This window comes from Prorops nasuta, unplaced genomic scaffold (genome assembly GCF_024137725.1).
Source record: "Prorops nasuta isolate Cenicafe-Biocafe unplaced genomic scaffold, Cenicafe_Pnas_1.2 PNAS00008, whole genome shotgun sequence".
In the NCBI taxonomy this organism is placed as follows: Eukaryota; Metazoa; Arthropoda; class Insecta; order Hymenoptera; family Bethylidae; genus Prorops; species Prorops nasuta.
In genome coordinates, this window is record NW_027116805.1 from 4,529,893 (window position 1) to 4,557,854 (window position 27,962).

Here is a 27,962-nt window from a genome sequence, read left to right on the forward strand (position 1 = left end):
AGTGATCTGTGATTATATACGGCTACGCTCTGCCGTCAGTTCTGTGGCAATCTGTGGTCGTGGTCAGTCTACTGACTACTCCGTTTTCCTGTCTCTATTCCTACTCTCTGGTTCAGTCACTTCAGTCTCAGTGCACTTCAGTGATTCAGTCAACTTCAGTACACTTCAGTTGTTTTGGGAAGGTAGTAGGTGGTAGTGAGTGTTCCTAGTTTCTAGTAATATACTCTGTCCTATTATAACGCGTGTCGGTGTTTTATAAATGCGGAGATAAGAGCAAAGACACCTTATCAAAGGGTTAAATAAGTATCGAGGAATCAGTGTGGTGATTTGTTCAATTTATCCAGTGGATCCTTAATTTTCGCCATCAGTTGTGATCTCTTCACATCAGTTTTAACGTTTGATAATGTCGCATCGCGACACAGTGATACATCTCGTTGCCGGAGGGTTGGTTCCTTTTTTCTTTTTCTACAATTTTTCTTACTTTATTTAGTTATCTTTCTAGTCTCTTATCATTCTTTTAACGCCCTAACCAAAATAAATTACGAACTCCCCGTCACGAAATTCCTTTAAGATTTTATCAATTAAGCAAATTGAAAATTTCTTGAGCGGATGATTCTCCATCAAGCAAATTTTTATTTCATTTTGCAATAATAATCAGTGTCGAACACGCGTCATTCGATATTTTGTTAATGTATACTCTATGCGCAGTTGAGTTGATGCCGTTTATGCGATGATAAATATAGCGAAGTCAAGCCAATGTTTATACTTTTTTTCTCTCTTAGCTAGAAACATAATACATGTAGTATTCATTTTCCGATTTCTTTCCCCAATTATAACCTATATCTCGTACTTCTATATTACATATCGACTTGCAGATTGTAACCTTATGTGATATAATCGGTTAAGAAATGAGAGGGTTTTATGGATTTCTAAAGTCTTCAAATTTTATTAATATTGTGCAAATAATATTTAGGCTAATTATTTTGTGTTTATTCGATATACTCTGAAATGGATTTTTTTTAGTGTAACTTTGTCAAAGATTCTCAATCCATTTTAGCTATCCAAATCTTTACTTTATTTAATTTAACTATAAACATGAACGGTTCACTTTTCTCGTTAAATTTTATCAAATAAAAGCCAATGGCATGTGCGATATTCACGTAATCATGTTAATTCAAACTACACCCCCCTCCTTCATCTAAGTAAAATGAATAATTTTATTTTATCACTTCTTCTAGAAATAATAACGTAACTGAATAGCACAATTGTCCCAATAATAAGTTGCATACTTTTCAAATATAATAAGAAAATATTTGAGACTTTTTAAGAAAAAACAAACAAATACTCAACCGACTATGATGTGTTCGTTAATAGCACGTGAACAAAACATGTGAATCAATTGGTCAAAATAAAAATAAGGAGTGCAGCGACCGTTCTGTTTATGCCGGGAAAGTGCACGCAAATGTAAAGGAACGCCAGTCTTACGTAACATTAGTTTGAAACTATCAAATTGACGCTAAAAAGATGTGATAATTTAGAAATCAACCTCAAATATTACCAGTGTGTGCATGTTTTACGTATCATTTTTTGAACCTCGCTTAATTTCTCTTATCGTTCTATTAAAGTAAATTGCCGCGTGAGTAAACTAACTTATTGTTGGAATAAAAACAACAATAAACATTTCAATATTCTTTTTTCTAATCTTAAAACTTGCAGATTTACAAATTGTCATTAAATATTACAAATACTCTGTTTATTTTTCGTATCATCAATTATCTAAATCTTCAAATAAGTAACCTATTGTAAGAATGAAAAAACTATGTAAAAGAAATGTTTGATTTGTTTTTTCTTCTTGTTGATTGTAAAAAAAATTCAATGTTATAATTTTTGTCATTAGACAATACGTAATTTGATTTGTTTTCGTAACTTTGCTATTTTTAATGTCGGCACAGTGTAAACAACAATCTCGGCAGTAATTACTACCTTTCAACTGTACTTGAACGCTATAGTATGATGTATACGCAGTATGGTTTATGGCGCCAATAAATTGTTTGAATATATGTGTATACTTATATTATTATTTTTAAATAGCATATATATGGTATAAATAAAAATTAATTGATACAATGTATACCATATTCAAAGACTTCTAATATTATTGTTAACTATAATTATTTTATTATTTTTAACGTTAGAACGTATAGTTTTGAAAATAGTAGTGGTCTACGTTACTTTTGTCACGTAGGCACAAATACGTAAAAAGTAGAAATTTTTCTCACTCCTTGTTTTGATTTCTTCCGTTTCATCCTCTGAAATCTTTTCTCCTGTGTACTTTATGCTTACTTCAGATGTGTTTATGGTCGTGTCTTTATATTTTCACATTTGGAATACTCGATTCGTTTTTACTAATATAAACAATGAGAATTATTGCAATACTTGTGTATGCAAAATGTGTGTAAAACACAAACGTTTCTAGAATAATATTTATAAAGAATGTAATATTCATAGAGCTTATTGTAATGTTAATTGGAAACGGTGCGAGATAATAATACAAAAGAATATAAATTTTAATGTTAAAAATGCTCACGTTTGAAATTTCCTTACTGTTTTAGTTTCTGATAAAACTTTGAATGAATTTTTTTTAAGTTATTGACAGTGATTCATCGCGAATTACTGAGGAATTTATATTGTAATATGTTGAAATAAAACGCAAAAATAACGTATAGAGTTTCAGATGACACTTTCGTGTCCTAGCGTGTTCTATTTACGGATCACTCGAATAGAAACGATGATTATAATCAATTAAGTAAACAATGCTTGAAATTTATTGAGCTACAATCATTTTGGTAAATACCAACGATCGTTTATTTTTACAGACCGATAATTCAAGTTAACAATAGTTTTAATAAAATTACTTAAATGTCCAATCAATATTTTATGAATAATTGATGATATCAAATGATGCGCAGTTATGTTATTTTTATAAACTATACTATTCGTGATCTATTAATAGATCACTCAAGTATAAAGGATGATTACAATCGATTAATTAAACAATTATTGAATTTTATTGAACAATAATCATCTTGGTAATTATAATACGCATTGTTTATTTTTTTATAGAACAGTGATTAAGGTTAAAATTAGATTAATTAAAATTACTTAGATATCGAATGAATATGATATGAAAAATTGTTAAATTAAAAATTCACGCTAAATAATATCGTGTTTTATAAACTGTTATAAGTGATCGATTATTAATTTGAATAATAAACAAATATAAATTATCATTGGTTGACCGACTGGCAAGGCAATCAGGCAGACTGAAATAATCACGTGTAATTTCATTATCACGTATAATTTTGATACCAGTTGTTTTATCGTATTTTTGTTAAACAGGACAAAAGTTGGAAATGTTAATTTTTTATTTATAATTTTTCTTTTCAGGAGGATCAAATCTACAGAGAGGAATTTCTCTTTACAATGATTTTATTTGAAATAATTAAGAAATATCGATAATACATGTGCACTAAAGTGTAATATTAAAGTGTGTTATATTTTCTTTTATAGAGTGGCCGGTACCGTTGGTGCTATCGTAACCTGTCCCTTGGAAGTGGTGAAAACGCGTTTACAGTCATCGTCGTCGGGTTTCTACCCTCCTCCCATGAATAATAAAGAATTAACATCCGGTCATGTTACCTGCAAAAGTTTTCCCACGTCCGACCAAAGACGGAGACTTTGCACTGGTGGATATCCCAGGTATAGGAAGCTTCTGAAAAATGTAAATTTGATCCAATTGGATAATTTTTGTTGAAACTGCTTGATTAATTAAAAAAATATTTGTTTCTCAGGTATTGTTCAATAGCCCTATCCCACTTTGGCGCATCTTCCTCGCCAGGTAGCAACTCACACCTCCACAGGACACCAGGTTTATTACAGTGTCTGAGGTATATAGTGGAGAACGAGGGTCCCAGAGCACTTTTTAAAGGCCTCTGGCCCAATCTAGTCGGTGTTGCACCCTCAAGGGCAATTTACTTTTGCACCTATTCCCAAAGTAAAATCTTCTTTAACTCCGTACTACCTCCGGACAGCCCCGTTGTCCACGTCTGCTCTGCTTCCTGCGCTGGTACGTACTATTTTTATTTTATCCTCAACCCTTTATGTTTCATCGACACATCGTTTATCGCAAAGTCACCAGGTCTATCAGATTCCTATTGATTTGTATTATTTATTTCTATTCCCATTTTACATTTGTTTCTTTTTAAATATCAGTCTGTCATTTCTTTATAAATCCATTTTAAAACTATCAAGGATACCATGTTATTGTTTATTTTTGTGTGATTTTTTAATTTTCATTCTCAACACTTTTATGCTTTATATTACAAGATTTACTTTGTTAGTTGTGCATGAATCAAATTTAACACTAGATTGCCAGTAGACGTTGTTTTAACTACTCTTTAATTTTGTTTATAAAGATATCTTATCATTGTTAATATAATTTTGTTATAAAAGAAATTAAAAAGCAGTAGAAATGATTTCTATGGGAATTTAACGTTAAAATCATCAAGTATATCAGGTTTGTATTGATTTCTATGATTTTTATTTTTATCTACAACATACTTTACGTTTCGTTACATTGACTCTCCATCGATGAACAAAAGACATATTAATTTACGTCATTTTGTTAACGAGTCGGTGAAGCGACCATTTGTTTATAAATCGATTTTAAAATCAGACCAAATGTACCGAAACTATATGTTAATTTGCATCATTTTTATTTTATTTTTATTCCTAAGCTTTGTACGATTTGTATCTCGAAATTCACTTTTCATTGACGTATCGGAAGTAGTTCAACTATTTGTTTAAAAATCGATTTTAAGAAAGCCGGGTATAAAAGACTTATGTTAATTTACATGATTTACGAGTGAAATTGTAAAAAATGTAAACGAAACAATTGAAATATCACGTGATACTATTCTATTATGGATTAGCCAAGCTAACTGGTGGAAGAAGCCCACATGTATGCATCACGTGCTCAGTAACCTCCACGATTCTGATCACTGTATAGGTCATACATCGAACTCTTGTCAACAAAGCCATTTTAATTCTTTTTTTCTTTTTTTTTTTTACAAAAATCACACGCGTTTTACCATCGTCACTTTAATTCCATAATTTCTCGAAATTCTTAATTTTTCAATAAAAAGAACACTAAGCCTTTGTATGCAATTTTGAACAAATACCAATATTATCATCAATTTCAATAAAATTGAAGTTTTATATTGCATTGAAAAATTTTGTATTGTTTTTGGATTAAAATAAAAAATCTATTTATCTATACAATAATTGTTGCAAAGGATATAAAGTCAAACATATCATTCAAAATTCATAGAAATTGGACTATAATTTTTTATTTTAACCACAAGTGAGATATTTTTGAGCGACCATCGCTCAATAATCGATCAATTTTAATTAAATTTGAGTGCATATGTTTCCAGGCAACGGAAGTATTTTGCAATTGCTCTTCGGTCAATGATAGTTGTAATAAAAGTTAAATAAGCGTGGCGCACGTAATACTTTTAGCATTCTACTATTCATCGTTCTACAATTTAGGAATGTTATCGTGTAGCTAATGCGAATGAAGCAAACTTCATTACGTTATTTATAAAAAAAAAAAAAAGAGAAAAAAATCTGAATAGACGATAATAATTTTGTGGGGTCATTACGCGCGTCATTCAGCTTATCTGGCCTCCCTAAGATAGATGTGAACTCTCTTCACTACTGCAAATATCCAGTTAAGAATTGTGGCGCACTATATGATCTTTTGCTAATTTCGATAACCCCCAGCTGTTTTACGCATTTAACATTATTGTACCCTCTCATGTGAATTTCTCGCTTACTACGAGTTTTAAAAGTCCTGACATTGTACAGTCAGAGTCAAATTTTTTCTAACTCGGTTGAGACGTCGTTTTAACACTATTAATAATAGTCCTAATTATGTATCAACTTCTTGCATTGCGATATTAATAAATTTGTGAGTTTGCATAGTTTGTTATTGCAACTGTAGAAAAGTAGCAAATAGTTATAAATAATATTCAATAATTTGTGTAAAATTACTATATAAGATTGTTTATTGTATTTGGATTATTTTTTAAGTATTTTGCTAATTTTTTTTATGGTTACTGTCAAGGATAAAGTAATGCTCGTAACAATATATTATTGCATTATAATGAATTGAAAAAGCTTCTGGTGACAAATAGATCATATTACAGGGCAAGGAATTAGCTGATCTACGTCAGCTTTTTTTTAATACTCTGACACTTTTGTACGATCGTATTTAACAAGGAGGCGTTGTTCTCAAGTCTGATAGCTCATCCAGTTCTAAGCAGATAATTAAACTTTCACCCTCGCTTAGCCTTCTGCACTCACAGATCATTTCGCAGGGGATCCATTTATCCTTTTGGCCTGTTGAACAAAATTTTAATAAGCGTCCAAAGTTCCTTTTTTTCAAGAAGTTCTCAATTTCATCAGTCAATTCTTATTTTAAACTAGACAGAAACTTTTGAGTTAGTTTTTAAATGCTTTTATTTATTTTATCTTGATTAATTTATATTTATAATTAATTCTTGTGGATAGTTAAAAAGAACATAAAAAATTAAGGGTTTTTGTTGATATGTTGAAAGCTATTGTGCTTGTTATTTCGATGTTTAGGTTTAAAATAGAGCGAGAAATTAAATTTGAAAAAAATGCATTAACTGCTTAGGAATTTAACTGTTGATTTTCGAGATTGGAATTTGCGAGCAAATAGATTTAACATTTGAGAAGTAACGGCCTCGTGTGAATTAGTAAGATTACAAATAAGGAGATTTAATTAATTTCAAGGTCAACTGGTCTAGGAATTCTAAAATTGATGATTCTTATGTAGAGTCACGAAGATCTTCTAGGTAAATTTTATTCGTTTATACAGTTAAGTACAAGAATTCGATTATTATAGGAGTTCGTGTTAAGGTAGATCAGTGCTGGAATTTAAGCTTTAATCTTTACGAGTTTACTAATACTCTATCCACTAAAAATATCCTATCGAAATCTTATCCTAGACAATATCTGATTAAATATTTTTTTACGATATTTTTAGGTCGAATATATATAAAATATAAAAACAAAATAGAAATAAATCTGTCCAGCGTTTTAGGAGTATTCCTGAATATCTTCTAATATAATTAACTTAATTAACCAATTATAGGTGAAGTTGGAAAAATTTAAGCAAATATTATTACTCAAAAATTCATAGTTTCTCTATTAATCATGATGAAAGATCAGCTTTCAATGAGTCGAGTTAAAATCATCCTACTTTTCTGATAATTAATGTTGATATCAAGATCTCGATAAGTAAAACTAGTTAATCCAGAATGTTATTTTTCGTTCGTTGCGATATTATTATTAAAAAAAGCCTATCAAAGAGATCTGTCAATAGAAGTCTATAATATACTAGACCATCAAGCTCGAGTTTAAATGTATTACACATAGAAACGTAGTAACTGTACATATAATACTACTGCGAAGAATTTAAACGATTCACATAGGCGTAAGATTAAAAAATATTGCACTATATGTGAAATATTGCATAGTCAGTCGTCGTGTTACACCAATGTTTACTTCATTTATAAACTCCAAATATTACAATAAGTGTAGTTTATCAGCCACCTGCGAACAAAATGCAATTTTATGAACCTTTGTCTGTTATTTATTTTAAATTGTTTACTATAAAAATAGAATAGAATAGCGGACGAAAAGCGTTGAAATTGTAGTTTAATTTGCATTTAACTGAAAAACAATACAAGTACTCAACTGATTTACGTGTATTCTGCTCGAGAGATTAGAAATAGAATTACCCTATTTAAAACACTTTGATCATCATTTTACTCCATTTTCTGTGCAAAAGAATCGCAAGAAAAACAGATCTATTATCTAAAGAGGAAGAGCCTTTTGATCTAGTATATTATACATGTCTGTAGCTTTATCAAGAAAATACAGTGTTATGTTTTGTGTGGAGATTAAAAGAAGCCTGTTTATTTTTAGAATTAACAACTGTTGTATTTTTTTATTCAATTTAAAAAATTTTAAGATGAAGTTTAATAAGAAGCAAAGAAAATTGATCAAAATCGTTTCAAAATATTAAATACGATCTCACCTCTTTCGTCTGTCTCGGTTTGGCATAGTATTACGTACAAGATGCTTGGAGGGGCTGCCCATTGACCACAACATTATTATTGTTGCCCAGCCAGCCTGTAAACATCGATCAGGAGACCGGACATTAAATTACATACCAGTTTTCTAAAAATAGACTCCACACAGCCAACTCAACTGTTATATTCACAACTTGGTTGTTTCTCCGTTGAGGCTATTCCACTAAATCTGCATAATCCAATAACTTCCTTTTCGTTCCATTAAGTTTTATCCGTCACTTAGCTTTCGTACTTAATCTTTCCAATTGTTAACACGTTAAGTTTCAATTTTTACAATTAAATTCAATTTTTACCAAATTTTCTTTAAAAATTCCTGCAATACCTGTAAATTATTCTGTATTAATTACTAAACTTGAGGTATTAACTCAAGTAGTTTGCCTGTTCATTTGGATTTACATAAACTAATAACTTTGTTTTATTCCTGCGTATTTTCTCAGTTATAGAGTTTAAAAACGTAAATTGTACAGTCATTGAAATTATTCAATCATCTGCTTTTATTTTTAAGTGAAAAAAAAAACTCGTAATACGTTGTACGATAAATAATCATTATTTTGGATAATTCGTGCTTGGATTTGATAAAATAAAATTTAATCAAGATGCTGTATAAGATTTTGTAAAACACTGTAAGAGGAATGTATATTTTTGTCCAATTAATTATAAATACTCTAAGGAATTCACTGTGTTGCTCGATAAGAATGGTTGAATATCAATATGTGTGATTTGAATACGAATAGTTGCAGTGTTATTGTTGTTGTCCTGCTGAACACGTGGGGTTGCATAACGCATAATTCTCTTAACAGAATTTTGCATAATAAGTAAACAGTTCTTAACCTGCGTTAATCTGTCATGCTTCGTATGCTGTATAAGACAGCTTCTGATTACAATCTTACTGCAAAGTAATCAGAATCATTTGTTGACGATATGAGGCAACGATACTTCGATGTTCGTCTAGTTTCTGCTAGAGGAGGACACTAAATATGTATTGCATACTAAAAACTGCAGGAAGAAGATAACACAACCTTAGCAGAAAACTTGCATAAAATTTTAAGCCTACCGGCTGTTTCGTTAAAGACTTACTAAGTTTGGATAAAGTAATTTCCTAACAGTTTTCATTTTCTTATTAGTCATACAATTGTTTTTGGTTCTTAACAACTTTTTAATTAGATTTATATTTTTGTACAAGATTTCTCATCAGTGTTCCCTCCTCTATCTACGGTTTTCGTATAGACACGAATTAACGAAACACCCTGTATCTACTATTTACAATGTGCGGAGTAATTACATACTGAGAATTGCGTAATTTTCCAGATAGGAATTTTAAAGAATGCTTGATTGTATAAATCCTTGGGATAATATAACTAGAACCTGTAAGTTTATTACCATTTATCATTCGTGCCTTATCTAGGTAGAAATTTAAGAGGATCGTGTCACTTGTAATAATCGTAAAAACAAAATGAATAAAAATCAGCGATATAAAAATATTGGATAGTCACGCAAGAAATTTATTTGAAAATTTTTTATGAAAGAATAGATTTTTCTTGAGACTGTTCGATTTGATATTGGAAACATTTGACATTGTTTTATAACAAATTTTTTATATTTTCTCTTTAACTGGCGATTGGCTGGCCAAACGAAGTTGTTTGTGCACTTATTGCAGAATTACAGGTTCGTGATGGACCGTTATCAGATATACAAAAGATTTATTAATAGTGCACGAGATAAAAATGATAGATAAGAATAATAAAACTAGGATTTAAAGTGAGAATTCACGCCATAATATTTTCTTTCTTGGGTTGAAATAAAATCTATTAATCACTCTACACAAAATAATCTTACTTCATTTTTTATAAAAATAATACGTTTATTGTACAAAGCCACGTTAATCGAAAACACTGATTTTTTCATTGAAATGTGTAAAATACAAAGTGTAAGTTTGCATTGAATTTAAAGTAAATTTAAAAGTTGCAACAATACTGATGCAAAGAATTGTATATAAAATTTTACAGTTTATCATTGAACAATGGACAAAGCAATTTTATGAATTCGTTAATACAAGCAAGGTCAAGGTTGTTTGAAAAATAGCTGGCTTATATTCATTAGCAAAAGTGTACCTGACAAGCTTAAACAAACATTAATCTCTCGAGGATTAGAAGTTTTCCACTAAAAACATGCGTTAATTTTACCCAAAATGAATACGTTTTTAGCATGCATAACAAAGAAACACCGTGACAATAAATTTAATGTTATCCACTATACCGTTCAGACTCGTCCTTAGAAGGTTAATGGAGACGATAAGCTCAATTGAAACATTATGCGTTTATTTATACCATGAATATCAACCAGTTAGTACATGAGTACGTTGCAAATTTCATTCTTCAAACTACTGCAACGATTAACGAAAGCTTTAAGTTTCTATTTATAAACAAAGCTCGAAAGCTGAAAGTAATAACCAAAATACTACATTTTATTAATGTATCGTTTATTTACATGTAAACATAATATATCAAAAAAATTTTTAATCGTTTTTCGTTCAATTTGATGTAAACTCCTACACTGTTTTATGGAGTTTTGTCAAGTGTATTTTTATGTTGGATCGTTATTAATTAATAGAGATAATAAAACGGTAGCTACACACGTGAAAAATTGCGTGGAGTGTTGTAGAGTGATGATAGGGGAGAAAATGACGGTGAGAAAAATAAAGTAGTTACATAAAAGATGCAAGCGGCCAGTAAAGTGCACAGATGGTGCATTGGCCTGGCATTTCTTGCAGAAAGTGGGTCAAACCTACATACGCACTGCATCACGTAAGCAACGTAGTCTGACGTAGCGAGAGCTTTAAAGCTTGGGCTTTCGATTTTTAAGGACCAATTTTAATGTTTACGTATTCATAAATTTAAGACTATTAAACAGCATTAAATCAGGAAAATATTGGATCTGTCATACTACAAATTGAAGAGTTGTGTTCCAACACAAAAACTTGTAGTCACTTTGTACAAATTATGAGATGCGTTGTTTCCATTATAAAATTGTGTAATTATAACACGTTGCAAATTGTGTTCAGCTAAAGGAATAAAACTCCGAAGAATAACGTGTAATAATTACATAAATGTGTAATAGAAACAATACATCTCGTAATGTGTACAAAATGACTACAAGCTTTTTGTTAAAATAAACCTATTGAGTTTACAGTGTAGTTTAAGCTGTACTTTTTTAAGATGTCAACCTACTGAAAATGAAGACAATATAGGTTTGTTTGTTGTAGGTTGTTGCTTCTACGCTTTCTATAATTTTTATGTCAAGAAAAAAGAAAGACAAATACACCTTAAGTGCAGAAAGTGTGAAAATACAACCTAAAACGAGCAAATTCTTAAAAGGCTTCTATATTTAAAAAAACATTTAAGAACTGATCTACTAAATTACGTATTAATTTATCGATCATTGCTAAAAAAATTCTATTCAGTAGAAAAGTTTTTTGAAAAGTAAACAAACACGGACAAATAGGAAATTAAATATTTCCTTTTTTTACTACAAATACTTTCCACGTTAGGTTAGGTGTAACCAGTTTGTTATTCACACTTGTGCAAGGTATTCCTCTCTGAAACCGGTGTTAAGTAGGTTTTCTATTCATTAGAAAGCTTTGTTGATAAGTACAGGGGTGAATAAACTTGAGGCCAGAAAGCGCTCAATTGGCGAGCAGCACATTTCTATTCCCTCCATAACTCCCTCGATGCATTACGCATGCATCTGCTTTTACATTGACCATTCTCCACACGAAAAACTATTTTTTTTTTCAAAACATTCATTCTTGCAACAAAATTAACGACATTCAACTCTGTTTTAATATAATATTCTTTATTTGCCTACTCGTAAATTCAATTTAGATTTTCTTAAAGTCCAATAATTCTTCGATAGATAAAAATACCAAGATTTAAATCGATTCTACTTTTACTCACTACCATAACGTTTATTTGCCATCTATTTATTCATAGCTATAAAATTGGTAGGATTTATTGCAGTACGTGTGACGTCTGTGTTCTCGAGATCTTCAAGGAATGCATGACCCTTACAAGTTAAATTTAAGTTATTCCACTTGTATTTATCTCGTTCCTTCTTCTCAATTATTGCAAATATTTTAATTGCAAGATTGTGATATCTTAATTACCTTAAGATTATACAAATAGATTTTTCAATTTTAAATAAATTTTAACTTACATCTTTTATGCATTAGAAACATTTCTTTTAAAGATAGAGTCTTGTTGAACAATAAGTGAACAGAAAAAAAAAATTCATTGCGATAGTTTAATATTCGTTTCTAATAATAAGCTGTTAAAGGCATTCGGAATTTGGCGAACTTATCTTGTAACCTTCGATTAGTTCTGCCAGAAATTACACGTTGTTCGGTTATATATTAAGCAAATACAGTTTTCCTTATATAATAATAGTATAGTTGGGAATTGTGGTAAATAAACACTTAAGAATCTTACATGTATTCACGTCTCTTCTAAACTGAGATATAGTGTATTCCCTGCATTTTTAGGTTAGCTAAATTATATAAATGAATTTTTAACTATTTGAATTCAGTCACCCTGAATTTATCATTATAAATATAATTTTTTCTAAAACTAATATAGATCATTGTTTATGTTTCATAATAATAATAAAAAAATTATGATATATAGCTTAATATTAATATAATAATAATGATATTGTTATGAATACAAAGTATTAATTTGTAGTAAGAAATTCTACAAGTCTAGGCTAAAAGACTCCATTAGACTTACAAAGTGGACTCATTTTGCAGGTTTCGTGGCGTGCACAGCAACAAATCCTATTTGGTTCGTGAAAACGAGACTTCAGCTGGACCACCGAGTCAACAGAATAAGCGCATTAGAGTGCATACGAAGGATATATCAGCAATCGGTAAGACGTGACTATTCAGTTCCTTTTTAAATTATTAGAAATTGCTACATTCATTTTTAATAGCTTTTCCAAATGAAAACAGAAATTTAATCTCTCTATTATTAGGAAGTCTTCTTAAGTTACTGTAATATTTTTTAAACAGTGCAAGTCAGTTTTGCTGTTTTAAAAGTTCTCTTTTGCCTTTTCTTTAATCTTCTCTATTTTCTGTTTTCTCATTTATTAATTTTTCTTTTGATCATTTGTTAGCTATATCTCAAATATGTTTGTACTTTTCCATTCATACGTCTATATTTGCTACTTATTACTATATCATTCATTGTTTTCCTTTATTCTTTTACCATATACCTTCACTTATCGATTGTTCTCGTTAGTTTTGCTAGGTCACCACTTCTATTACGTCACATCATTTTGTCAAACCTCTATAAAACATTTTGCAAAATACAAGATAGCTGAAAGCAATTAGATCTTTATTTTAAGAAACTTAAAATTTAAAATTCTTTCTTTTTATACATGCTATATTTTGTAATTTTTATAATAAATGTAGCAATTAACGTAGTTAATAAATAGTCGAACAAACAAGGCTAGCAATATCATTAGCAAAGTATACACGTAATAGTAAAAAATATTAAGTTGATAAAATCTGAATATAGATTACAAAGTTTAATATATATTAGTGTAAAGTAAGACTTTCAAAGTAATTGACTCTTTTTTAATAAGGTAGTGTGTAAACTGTAAACAAATAGATTTTGGATTAAAGTATATGAGAAGCAAAGAAGACGGCCAATTCTAAAACGATCAGGATGATCTACAAATAGTAAATTGCGTTTAAAATAGTTGCTAAACTTTGCTTGGCACTGCCAAATTTTCTGAATCTTTTACAATATATTAAAACACTGACAAACAAGATGCTTAACGTTCATCCCTCCAACTTTGCAAAACAAATAATATTTATGTTATTGTTTTGAACTTGAAAGTTGTAGGGCGCTGATTAAACTTTTGAATCTTTAATTAATTAACCTTTAAATCTTGTTGCTACATAATTGTGTACGAATAAATCTTATTACTTAAAAATTATCTTGACTTATAAAAAATGTATACTGTATCTTTTCCTGTTAACTATAATTAGTACCTTGGTTTTGTTTATGTTCAATAAAAATTGCACAATATATGTGCAATTGTATTAACACGCGTGAATCATGTTATGTCAATCAATTAGCATCAGCCAATTTTCCTTTGCCAGCTAACGATACTATAAACAATGGAAAGTTTTAAACAAATATAAAACTTGTCTATTCTAAAGTAAATTGAGTTTGAAATAATTAAATATAAACTTTGTAAAAGTTTTATATATTCTAAATTTTAACCAATTTTTATATTTTTATGAGGCTTGATAAACTTCGAATCAAACTCAGATCTTCAGTTTTATAGCTGAACTTGTAATACCGTTACTGGTTTCAATGATCGTGGAGCGTTAATAAATTAAGAGAGGTACAACTGTCTACTTAATCACAAAACGTCTGCATCCTGTTCTGTTTGGCTGTATTAACGGTCACAGTATTTGGCAGTGCAGAGAATATGATGCTGTAAAAACAAGATTTTATTTTCATTGATTGCGATTCTGTCAGACGTTATAAAAGGTTCCAAAATATTGTTATCTTATACTTCAAAAAATGTACAAGTTAATTTTAATTACTCTTGCTTTTAATGCTTCTAGAAATCTTTTATTTTCAATGCTTTATTTCCCTCGACTATATAACTTATCACTCGAAATTAATGTACACCTAAAATGTGGCTGATAAAAGAATTTTGCAGCTGAGATTAATTCAAATAGCGATAAGAGAAATTCAACTGTTGACTAAAATAGATTAACTGTTGAAAAGACCCCCCATTAAATGGATACTGGACTTTAAAGCTTACGTTACTGATAAAAAGACTGATATCTCATAAGACAGCTCATCTCATGACTTAATTTATCCAATAAGAATTATCACTTTGCATAAAAACCTGACTCGAAATAATTAATCTCTGTCATTATCTTTATTTGATAAAGATGTATATTTAATTTATTTATATATAAAGGATAAATTTTTGTAAAACTTCCAGCGGAGTGATCAATTGAATTTATACTTAAATATTATTTTATAAGATACTTTGATGTTAAATATTAAAAATTTTTGTCAGAATTTTAGAACAAATGCTGACCCTCCTCAAAATTGATTTTATAACTATTGATATTAAAATGATATCTTAACTCTATTCTGATATTGCTACTAATTACAAGATAAAGTCGAGGATAAAGCTTATCACTCTGGTTTTGTTTTTATCAATCTTGAGAAAACTTATAAGCAGTATTAAAAATATAATTTTAAAAGTGTTTGTAGATGAAAATAAGAGTGTTGGATGATCGATTAACATTTAAAGAAAGAGAGCTATTTATACTAAAGATATTACATTTTGATATTATTAGAAATTATCTTTAATCGATGTAAATTTTATTAGCTTTTTAGATGTTTGAATATAAAATTTACTTTAAAAAATATTAAGAGATGAGAAAAGAGAGTGAATGAAAACCGATTTTTGGATAAATATAAAAAATTAAATTAGGACTTAAATAAACTAATACATATAGAATCTGTATTTATGTATTACATTTCTTTTAAACTATATATATTCTATCTATAATCATAATTCATACTGTAAGAGAAATAAATGAAAGTGGTGAGATTATGAAGGTTCGAAAAATATGAAGCAAGAACGAATACATAGTGTAAATTTTATCGAGTTTTATCGAGGAGGTGGCAATGAGTAATATATCTATTTGTAGGCTCCGGTGACCTTGAACTGGAGCTTTAGTCGTACTTTATAAGCATCAACTGCGTTCTCCATTACACATACCATGACCACAGACACAGGCCCGATGTAACGATTGATATTTTCATCGCTAACTACCAAGATACTTTTATGAATGAACACAGGGAAAGAAGACCTTACAAGGTTATTAAAGTTCTATAGTCAATACTTTTTTTCAAGGTCATCATGACTATTCATCAGTATTATATAAGAACTATACAGTCTCAGCATATTCGTAAAAATAAATGAATTCTGTTTCTTTTTTTTTTGCTTATTTTATTTTCTTAGAGATGCCACATAGAAATTTTCGTTATATTGTATTTTGTATAAAATTCACATTATCCAAAAATGCAGGGTTTAACATAACAATACTTGGCCTGTTTAAAGAAATAAATATGATCTATAGTGTTTTTTATGAACGTATTATTTAATTACAAACAATGATAAATTGTGTTGTGTTTATCTTCCGAGTTAAAATGAAGTTTTCATGAATGAATGGATTGTAATATAAACATGATACAAATATATAAGTCTAAGAATAAAAATACACATTTATATATATATATATATATATATATACATTTGATTTTTATTAACAAATGGATCGTTTTGCAGGGTATCCTGGGATTCTACAAAGGTATCGTAGCCTCATACGTAGGGATAAGTGAAACTGTGATACACTTCGTCATTTACGAGGCTTTAAAGACTTGGTTGACAACTCGAAGACCTCGAATGAATGAGGAAGCTGAAGATAACTCAAAAACATCCCGAGACTTTTTGGAATTTATGGCGGCAGGTGCTTTTTCGAAAACTGTCGCTTCCTGCTGTGCCTATCCACATGGTAAACATAGCATTTTGAATTTTTCACTAAATATAAATCTACTTGCATCGTTTGACTAGGTCAGACAATTTTGTTAATAAAACCTGATATTTTTAAGAATATAAATTGATTATGTTTTATACAGAGTGTTATTTATAATAGATACTAGCATATGAATATTTAAAAGGTAAATGTTAATAACGATTATCGTTACCACACGATGCCAAATCAGCTGAAGAGTTTTTGATAATTAAAAAAGTCTATATTTTATGATAAAAGTATAAATTAACTTTATAAATCATATCTGTGCAGCGACCGATATCGTTCAGAACACGTTCCGAGAACGAAAACAAGCAAAATTCTCTCAGTCGGTCTAAAGATAGCACGAGCTGTCTCGGTTCTCGCTTGCCAGCCAACGGACGTGTAATTACGCATTACCACTTTGAGCACTCCTCACTCTCTCGTCTACCCTTTCCAGTCTTTCTTTCTTTTCTCTTTTTCTTTTAGCTCTTTAAAGGTGTGCCGGTGTCTATTGACAAACAAAGGTCTTGAATTGTTGTTCACATTCAAATTGCCCCCCTTGTTTATTTCTCAATGAGGTTCTTCTTTTTAAACCTTTTGTTTATTTAATTTTATGACAAAAATGTATTCTTTTAGGATATAGCTGCATCTTATAAATCATAGTTAATAATGGTGAATATTCTTTGAGCCATTTCAAATTCATTAATTTATTTTAAATCTTAGTATACTAAAAAAATAATAATTTTAGATATTAAATGGCATATTTACTTTTATTACTAATACTTATTATAAATAATAATCAAGTATATATATTATGAACTTGTACATTAATAATATTAAATTAAAATGATTTATTAATTATTGCAGAGGTTGCAAGAACACGATTAAGGGAAGAAGGCACAAAGTATAGGACTTTTGTTCAAACTTTATATACTGTTTATTCAGAAGAGGGCCTAAAAGGAATGTACCGTGGACTAGGTACGCAACTAGTCAGACAGATACCGAACACAGCAATCATGATGGCTACCTACGAAGCAGTGGTCTACATCTTAACAAGACAGTTCCATCCATCAACGGTTAGCACAGTGAGCCACTCTCAATACTATGCAGAAGCCAAAGCCAAAAGAGAGCTGGCCTAGGATTTGCTTACGGCCCCTGAATAATGGGCCATGACTTACTGTCACTGATCAGTCTTGTTCTCGTAAAGGGTAAACCAAAGGAGCCAGACTGACCTACACTGGAAATATTTCAACATTGTCTTCTTGGGAAGTAGCACCAGGTATCTCGACGTTGAAAAAGCTGTGTGCTCTGAAAATGTAGCAAAAAGTAGTCCTTACTCCTTTCAGGTTATCTTGAACATTGGTCTCATGGGCTTTTGTAGTTTGCAAGGAGTTTACTACAAATGAGAAGTTTAATGCTGGACTTCTTCACTGGGCATAAAACGACAGGTTTAAAGCTACTAAATTATTATCAGCCTAAAATAAATTAACATTGATTGAAATTTGGACCCAGGTTTGGATCAATGTCATATTCAATCTTCACAAAGTTTTGAGAATTAAGCAAATATCAGTGAGAATAATCGAGAAGCGCTGCGTATTCTCTTACTACAAGAATATTCGATAAAAATACATGTCCTTTGAAAGTAGTCATGAGGATATAACTGTATATTGCAGCTATTATTGTATTATCTTTTGTAAAATATTTTATAAAGTTCTAATTTTTCATTATCTTGTCAAGAAGTATCAATTAATATTTTATTATAATGTAAGCAGAGAGAGAGAGAGAGAGAGAGAGAGAGCTGTAATACTATAAAGATATTTTGATTTTGTATAATATTCTAAAATAGTTATTGCTTATTAACATCAATTATTAAATTTTATATTTAAAAAAAATCACAATTTTTACTGGTTTCACAAACAAAAAGAAAATTATTATTTTTAAAAGAGCTCTATTGTAATTGATTATTCATAACATGTTACTTGGCGATTTAGAATGTGAATTTATTCTGAAAGCCAGGGTATATTCATAACAAATCTTTTAATACGAGTAATATATAAATTCGTATATTTGCTTTCAATTGTAAAACCTGTTTTATTATATCAGGACATTAGCCATAAACAGCATTAGTGATATTAAAATGTAGATAATGATAAATTACTTTTTAAACCTATTCTACTGACGTTTTTTAAAAAGGAGTTATGCGATTTTGTGTACATATATTAAGATAAAAATCTATAGATAGGTTTACAGTCATTCATATTCTAAATATATGCATTGTATAATAGCTCTATTATATAAATAATTTTCAAAGTAGTAGTATTAATTAATTGTTTTCTTTTTTATTTGCTAATACCTATGCTTTGAATACAAACAGACGATTCAACTAGAATTTAATATAAATATTAATTCACACAACAAGAATTTTTTAAAATTTGTGTTAATAAGGGTGTATTATTTTCTTTCATACTACAAATGCACTTAATGAAAATAATAAACTATAATTGTACAAAAGGTACGTGGAGTTATAATGCTGAACAATTTTCTTGTTATATATATTTTTGTACATTAAAAAAGCTATACTGTTCTTGAAATTTATTAAATTCTAGAAATCTGAAATTACAGTAAAAAATGATAGATTATAAATAATCTTGCTACAGTATCCAGAACCATAAATTTTATCTACAAAGGCTTGTAAATTTGTTGTATGAAAATAAAAAAAACTGTGATTTTAGATTATTTGTTATTAATAGTTCTTAGCATTTTAAAAGAAAACTACTGTGGTACCTATGCGACTATTCTGTAATTAGTAACACCGTCATTGATGCTTTATATTTTCCTATAGTGTAATATGTCATTATCTTGCAGTAAGCTGCAAAGAAATACGAATACCAAAGTATAAACGTTATGTTTTTCTAAACACAAAACTGTTATTAATCGCTATAGTGAAAAAATATTAAAGATTGTAATAAAAAATAGTTTTAAATATAACATAGGTTGCCAACTTACAAAGATTGTACTATTAACAGAAAATACGTAATTTTGTTAGTAATGCTCTTCGTGTTACTAACATAACTTATTAATCACAGAAGACTGAATTAATTTTATTGTACTTATATATTTTCCAAATTTGATAAACAAATAGTTATTTGGACTGTTGGTGTGCAAACAAATTAATTTGAAAGTACTTTTGTAAATTAACATTTTTACATCGAATAATAACGATTGAAAAATGGAAACTTTATCATCTATTATTTAAGAAAAACTCACGACAATGTATAGAATGAAATGTTTATAATACAATTAGCAGCTACTTAGTAAAATGTAATTATAAACAAGTATGAATCTAAATAGCTATGACATATGCAGAAGATATTTTCTTGCGCTCTTGTAAGTTTGTAATGTACGAAAATGAGGTATTGATTAGATAATCAAACGCGTTTGTTGCAATATATAAAAACTGTGATTATTTTGAAAGCAAGCCACAAATACCATTGTTTACATTAATATAAATATAATTAGAACATATTAAATTGATTGTAGTAATAGAAAAGCAAATCTGCCATGAAAAACAAAGAAATAATAAAATCAACATCTTTAATTATATATTACCAATAAATACCAGCTATGTAGTTGAAGATGATTTGTTGTAATTTTACCTAAAATATTAAACTATGTTAAGCACTTGACGGAGTATTTAGTTTTATTCCCCTTATATTAAACTATTGACCTACTGAACTCAGTGATACGATATTAATATTTTATCGAAAAAATTTGTATACATCTTAAGAATAAATTAGAATCAACAAGGAATTATGTAAAAATATTGTCTTTACAATGTTTATAATTATTAAGTTGCTTATTTAATCCTTTAAAGTGCGTCTAATGCTTATTTTTATATCATAATAAACCACAGGAGCTAAGGTGCTAAAAGGTGTACAATTCTCAAAATAAATGTCTGACAATTGTCAACTTACTTCATTAGTAAAAAATTATCATTTATTGAGGAACTTATCTTAATAGAAATTAAGAATAATTTTCATAATTTCTTTCATTATATAAACGACTACATTGTACAATCTGGGCTTAAGAATATAAATTCGAGCTCTATATATATTTTACAGCTTTCAACATAAATTAAATCTTTGTAAAAAGTATGTACTTTTAACACTATTTACAACAAGTTTGGCATTCTAAATAAAGCTATTACGCTTTATTAATAACTCTAACAATTGCATTTGTATGTCACTAAATTATAACAACTTTTATTTTTAGTCATGATTCTATTTGTCTCTAGTTTCATTTTTATCCCTTACCATCTTATTAATTAACTTATGCGATTATTCTATTTTAATAGATTTATTATTTTTATATATAACATGATCAAACGATAATCACGTATCAGTTGCTATTAAGCTAAAATTGATTTAATAATTATGTGATTTTAGTGATAATTTAATTCTATATACAGTTAAAATTAATAAAAATGATATAATAGATTTCAAAAAGTCCAGCTGTGAAAAATGCTATGTAATAAATTTATACTTGAACTCGTTTTTCTATTAGATAACACCGAACAACCAACTTATACTCTTCTTTTAATTTTTGTGTAAATTCTGATTTAGTATATAACATCCTTAATGGCTTACATACATGTACGCATATTTAAAATACCTAAAAACTTCATTAGAGCTAGATAATAAATGCGGGAACAACAATTCTGGTTGGGAGTTAGCGCTATTTGTTAGTCCAATTGCGATTAAAATAATTGTAAGAAAAAATCGATTTGTTAGAACTCCGTTGCATTTACAATTTATCATAATTGGTCTCTGATAATATTCACTGTGGTCCAACGTTTTTGCTAAATAGTTTTAATCACTTTTCATGAAGTTTTTAATCTTCTACACTGGAGGTCTCAACCAATGCTGGATCAGTGTCTGGCTGATCATCAGCTCTGGATTTTCTTGTATTATATTCAACATAACAAAAAGTAGCAGTGCCAAGAGACATTGAAATCAACAATATCAAAAGTTGATAGTGAAGTCCTAAGCGTGTACTGTATGAGAAACTAATAGCCGCTGCAACCGACTGACAAAATTTAAACAAGGCAAAAGCGGAAGTGCTTTCTTTCGAAAAAAGAGTTCCAAGAAGTGAATAGACCTGGGTATTAAAGCAAGCATCTCCGAATCCCAATGCTATACTTCCTATCATTGCTAAAATAGGGGAAGGATGAATAAAGCCTATAGCACTTGTATCTTGAAACGGAGCATCGTTCGGTAAATTAAGATAGATTGAAATAAAAGCAAAAAGATGTACACCAAATCCTGTTACGACAACAGGCCATCCTCCAAATCCATATGATAACTGAAAATGAATTAAAAACAATGAAAGATGCTTACTAGATTAAATTAAAATATAGTAATTACACTTTCTACATACCTTTGACGCTAAAATTCCAAAAAGAGCACCGCCAACAACTTCTCCAGTACCAATTAAAATTCCAGACAAAGGAATTAGACTTTTTCTATTTTCTCCCATACCGCTCGTGAATCCAATGCAATTTGAATAAACACCAGAGAAGAAAGTAAGAAATAGCCCAGTATAAATGAATGTAATAGCCAACAGTATCATTTTGGATGTGATAAAAAGACTCATAGCATCTCTCATTGCATGCCAAGCAGCAACCAAAGGCTTCTTTCGCTCAGGTTCAGGAATCTGAAGCTCTTTATCAGCACTAGATACTCCCTCAGCCTCCCCTAAACTTAATCGTGTAGGTGATTTTTGTAAAGTAGCCAGTAAGACTGTTCCAGTAACTGCCAAACTTGTCAATACCAAGAAAACAGTATTTCTTGTTGAAGCAGCAATTTTTTCAGATCCAGCAAACATAAAATAAACAAAAAGGTTGCCGATGAACATTGAAGACTGGAAAATTGCCCAAAAAACTCCTGCGTTCCTGGACATTGTATCTGAATCACTGTTCTCAGTTAGATATTGACCTTGACCTGTCCAAATTAAAGCAGCACCAACACCATTTATTCCAGAAACTACATAAAGTAATTCTGTCTTTGGCCAGAGAAAGGAACCAATGAAAAGAGCATAGCAAACACAGCCAGTCAAAATTGCTATTCTGGGACCAGTCACTGAAATATACGATGGTGCCAACCAGTTGCATGTTGCAAACACTGCATATATTATTGCTAAACTGATATAGCCATCTCCTGTAAAACTTGGGTCATCGTCATTAATGCTCTTTAACACAGTTTTCTGTAAAAAAAAACATGCTTCTTTAAAAAATGTAAAATACTTATATTAAGTAATAATTTGTTACTTTTACTTATACTAGATACTATCTAATGTTACATCTATTTAAACTAAATAAAATTAGCAGTTCAACAAATTTAGCAAAAACTATAATCATAAGCTAAATACACCAAAATTATTATTAAAACATTGAAATACAGCTACTGAAAAAGATATAGCTTTCTGCATAAACAGAGAAGCAGTAAACTTATTTATTACTTAATTAAATATTCACAAATGCTCTTATGAAACTTATTAATATAATTACATTACATTAAATTGTTCTTATTAAAGAAATAAAATTTCAATTAAGAGATATAAAAGTGATATATTAAAAGTTCGAATTTCACGCGTCTATCGGGGGATTTGTAGGTCTTCGTTTTTTGATAACCCGAGAAATAATATTTATGTAAATCATCTTATCTCAATAATTTTTGGGTATTTTATTTCCATTATAGCTGTCGGATAATTCAATATTGGCTACATGACGTTGAGCTTTTGCAGCAACCTTAGTCCAGATATTTAATTTCTGATTAGCCCATCTAAATTAATTACATTACTTGAGAATCAAAGAAAAGAAATGCTTCAGGCCACTCCAATAAAAATTTTAAAATTTAGGATTTTTCCGAGTATAAAATAAATAACTTTTAATAAACACAGTAGATTTTTGCTGCAATTGTTTAAATATTTATGTAACTATACTTTTCTGTTTTTCTCAAAGATAACAGAGGTATTAAAAAGCAGCAAATATAATAGTTAAAATGTCATGATTTTCTTTCACAAAAAAATGAAAAATTTATTGTAGACTTCGAGGCACGAATAGCTATGAAAGTAAACATGGTTTTGCAGTGTGTACTTTCGTGTACACTTTGTGCGTGTGTACATACGTATCAATATACATATGCGTCAATCCAGTCAAACTGGACGGCAAAACTAGTTGTTTATATGTATTTTATATACATATACATTCTAGTTTGCTTCCTTTATTTGACTTTCACGAGTCGAAAGCAGACAATCTCTACTCAAAATATAAGCAGAAGAACAACGCGACGCTATCTAATCATATTCTTTTCATTTTTATCGTTACTCTACAGAACCTTATGGCATATTTTACGGATACAAAATTCTTCAATCTTCTTAAATTTTTCATTTAATTGATATTCAAGAAAGTTTTGCACACGATCAAAGTCCTTGATTAATATAATTAGCATTAATTGAATAGAATGATCATAAGTAATTATTTAAGAATTGTCACTTTTAAATCTTTCAGTTTTACTCTCATAATTTCTAATTAACTAATATTGTTAGCCATTGCTCAATCAAGTCTAAGTATGTCAAAAAGCTATCAACTATAATTATTTTACAATTGAATATAACAAAACCGGAAATAATGTATTACTCCGCCGTACAATGGAAGAATGCTGTATCTGCAGTAAACGCGGAATCAAAACGACTTTTAAATGATTATTAACGTTTTCTAAAATATTATTGAGGCTTGCTCTCTATCTGTATGTTCTTGAATATACAGGACATGTTTACAAGTAATTTATATAACAATTGTTAATAATAACTGAAATTTTGATTTTCTGAGCTTTATGTTTTTCTGCAGATACGACGTTGTTCTGTTTATGTTTTGTACATCAGTAATATTTTATCGCCAAAAATTTCTTCTATCTCCTTTCACATTTCTCATCTAATCAAGATTCAAGAAATTTTTGCAAACAACGAAAGCCCTTAATTTTATTATAACATGGTAGCTAGTAGTAGTTATTTATAAAGATAAAATCTTTATAAATAACTTGAAAGACATAATTATGTATATTAAGAAATTATATTATCATAACTTCTATTTAATTAATATTTATAGCCATTGCACGATGAAGTCAAGGTAAATCAAAACGTTTTACACATTATTTTATAGCTTAATATAATAAGACCGGAAATATTATCAGCAATGGTGATCTCACGATACACCGCACGTATATTCAATCATGAATATTATTCAATTATGAACTTGACCTATTTTTTTAAGATATAAAGTTATGCATTATTTGTGAGTGCTCCAAAAGTTGTCAACAAATTCTATAACAAATAAGGCTCTTCCGCTAGTAAAATATTTATTAAACTAAATATTAATTAGTGAAACAAATATTGTAAAGAAATGAAATTTCTATTTTATCTGCTTGCTTGAACAATGTACGTCTCCTAAATAATATGAATTTATTAATAATGCAGTATGGAACTTGCTCTCAATTGATAATAGATAAGAATCAGAAAATATTATCAGAAATTGTTTACCAAATAGTTACATATATATACACATATACATATGTATATATATATTAGCTGACCTAAATATCGGAACTTATTCTGCAAAACAAGATTCATCCAATGCGATATTTTATTACCCTAATTTCAATTATTTTTTCAAATATTTAGCAAAACGAGAGGAATTTATATAGATAATGTGTCTGATCGTATTAAAACTTCCCTTTATCAAATCAGAAACTTTATGTTTTTCTACTTGCAATATCACAAATGGGGTTATTGGAGATAATTATCGTTAAATCATTTATTATCTAGGAAAACATCTCTTTAATTCCTTTTGATTGTAAATCATTAGGGATATTGAATATCAGTGGTTACTTTTATTTTTAATTATCTTTAAATCGTTAAAGGGGGATCAACAAAATCGATATACAAAAAGAAAAAAATTTAATTAATTAATTATTATCTTTCTAGAATTATATCAGTGAATTCAAATGTTATATTTTTTTTAATGAGATAAATAATTAAATCGATTAAAATTAATATTTGTATATAGATTAATTGAAATGACCTTCAGTGATTATAATAATGTTAAGTAATAGATTGAGTAACACAATGATTGCTTTTAATAATTTAAAGAGATTTACTAAATAATTTGATATAGACATTAATATTGTTTAAAATACAATTTATGAAGAGTTGTTTAAACTCTTTCTTCTTCAGCAATAACAAATTTTAAATATAAGAATAATTCTCGACTTTGAAATAAAGCAAAACGAAACACAATTTTTCCATCTATCTATAATACAATAATCTTTTTTACACACTTCCGCATTTGCAGCGTGTTATAAAAGACCATTTAACACTTGAGTACAGTCTGCTGCAAAAATAGTGTTATTTTTAAGAGTCGAAACAATTGTGTGTGATTTTAAACAACCTTATATATTATTGTATAGAGGCACATTGTCAAGTTTTTTAAAAATAAAACATTGACAATGTGACAGCTACTACCTGACATTTTTGCAGTTCCGATAAAAAATTCCGTATATTAACGTTGCAATTTCTAGATAATATAACACTTCGTAAAGCTAACCCGTATCAAATGTAAATAATAGTACAGATTGGAATTTTCCTGAATTTCAATATTGAATTTGTACAGTAAAGCAAATAAGATGAACGAATTAATTAAACGTGGCAAACCAGCGATTTTAATAATTAAATAAGAATAAGGAGAATAAATTTGCAGAGTTAGGTGTACGCGTTAAATTTCATAATTTCTTTTAAAATGTCAACTAGTAAAGTTAAGATTTTAGTGGCTATAAAAACATTAACTTTGAGTAATATACGAACTATTCGAAGAAACAGAATTTCTAAAAATGTCACTCATTTCAAATTTAAATGAGAAAGTTAATCCTCTAAATAAAATTTTGCAACATTTAAGATTTAAATAATTGTTATCAATGACGATTTTACTTCCACGGCTCGTCATAGTTGTACTCTTACGCGCGAATGATGAAAACAGTAATTACTGCAACCTTGTACATTGAATTTCATAGAGGCAATTTTTTCTTTGACTTTGAATCCTTAACCAGGATAACTTATACAATTTTTAATATTTATTTTATAGTCTCACTCAATAACTACATTTTTAACGCCTTTTTCTATGTTCCTCCGCTTACAATGTCACTTAATTTAATTTCAAGTAGAAAACGTCTCGTTATCTAGATGGAGCTCGCAAGTTTAGAATTTTTTAACGAGCATCCATTCGGTTAATAAAAGAATGTCATAATGTAGTTGAAATGGAATGTAAAACAATTATGAACTAGAGTTATTTTGAAAATTTAAAAAACAAGCTAGTATTTGTTAATAACATTACGCTCTTTTTTTATTGTTATTTTACTGGTCTTGAAATTGTAATGTGGTAAAGTAATATTTGAACAGAAAGAGTGAATATATGTTATACGTATACACTAACAATTCTGAAAAATGACAGGTCCACTACTAAAGATCAACACAAAAAGATTGTACAATCTATATTTTTAATTAAATAGGATATTTTGTTTGTAAGGAAATCTATAAATTAATTGCTGTACATGAAACTTTATAAAAGCATATTCTGCTGTAAAACGTAAACAGAAACAAAATTATACAAAAATAATAGGAGGAAAATCATTGGAAAAGAAAGTGTGGTATTAAGTAACAAATCGTCTCTTACCTCGATGTTGCCTATTGTTTGAAAGGCAGTGAAAACCAGCATAAATCCAAAACTGAGTATTAGAACATTTAGAAAATTCCTGTCAATTGTCATCTTGGCAGAGAGTTATTAGACTTTTCCTACTGACTTAGGTGGGTGGATTTGATTGATAGTTGGAATGTGGGTGGCAAAAGTCGTTGACAAACAAGTGTTTTCCACGACCATCTGTTCGCGGCATGAGTACAGTACCGTATGTACAGTAGTGAAACTCTCTTGGTTTCCGATTGACAACTCCGTTGCTGAATACGTTAAGCATAGCTGCAATCGTAGTACGACACGACCTGCTTGG

At 29.1% G+C, this 27,962-nt stretch overlaps 2 protein-coding genes across 7 annotated transcripts; one reads left to right on the forward strand and one right to left on the reverse strand.

The window, feature by feature from the left end:
• Rim2 (replication in mitochondria 2) lies at positions 1-20,489 on the forward strand. Of its 6 annotated transcripts, none has more exons than XM_066730963.1 (8): positions 1-444; positions 3,571-3,759; positions 3,852-4,126; positions 13,045-13,163; positions 16,629-16,854; positions 17,722-17,939; positions 18,062-18,133; positions 18,201-20,489. In XM_066730963.1, exons 1-7 carry the CDS (start codon positions 404-406, stop codon positions 18,083-18,085), a joined length of 1,092 nt encoding a protein of 363 aa, XP_066587060.1. In that variant the 5' UTR covers positions 1-403; the 3' UTR covers positions 18,086-18,133; positions 18,201-20,489. The 6 variants fall into 6 exon arrangements, 5 of the variants coding, with proteins under 5 accessions (XP_066587060.1, XP_066587062.1, XP_066587059.1 ...); XM_066730965.1 differs by having other exon boundaries at positions 17,722-17,930; XM_066730962.1 differs by having other exon boundaries at positions 18,062-20,489.
• Positions 20,236-27,955, reverse strand: LOC136775843 (UNC93-like protein MFSD11). The gene is made up of 3 exons (XM_066730955.1): positions 27,635-27,955; positions 22,291-23,115; positions 20,236-22,215 (listed from the first exon to the last, which is right to left on the reverse strand). The coding sequence occupies exons 1-3, from the start codon at positions 27,725-27,727 to the stop codon at positions 21,745-21,747; spliced, it is 1,389 nt and encodes a 462-aa protein (XP_066587052.1). The 5' UTR covers positions 27,728-27,955; the 3' UTR covers positions 20,236-21,744.
• Positions 27,956-27,962: the final 7 nt, after the last annotated feature.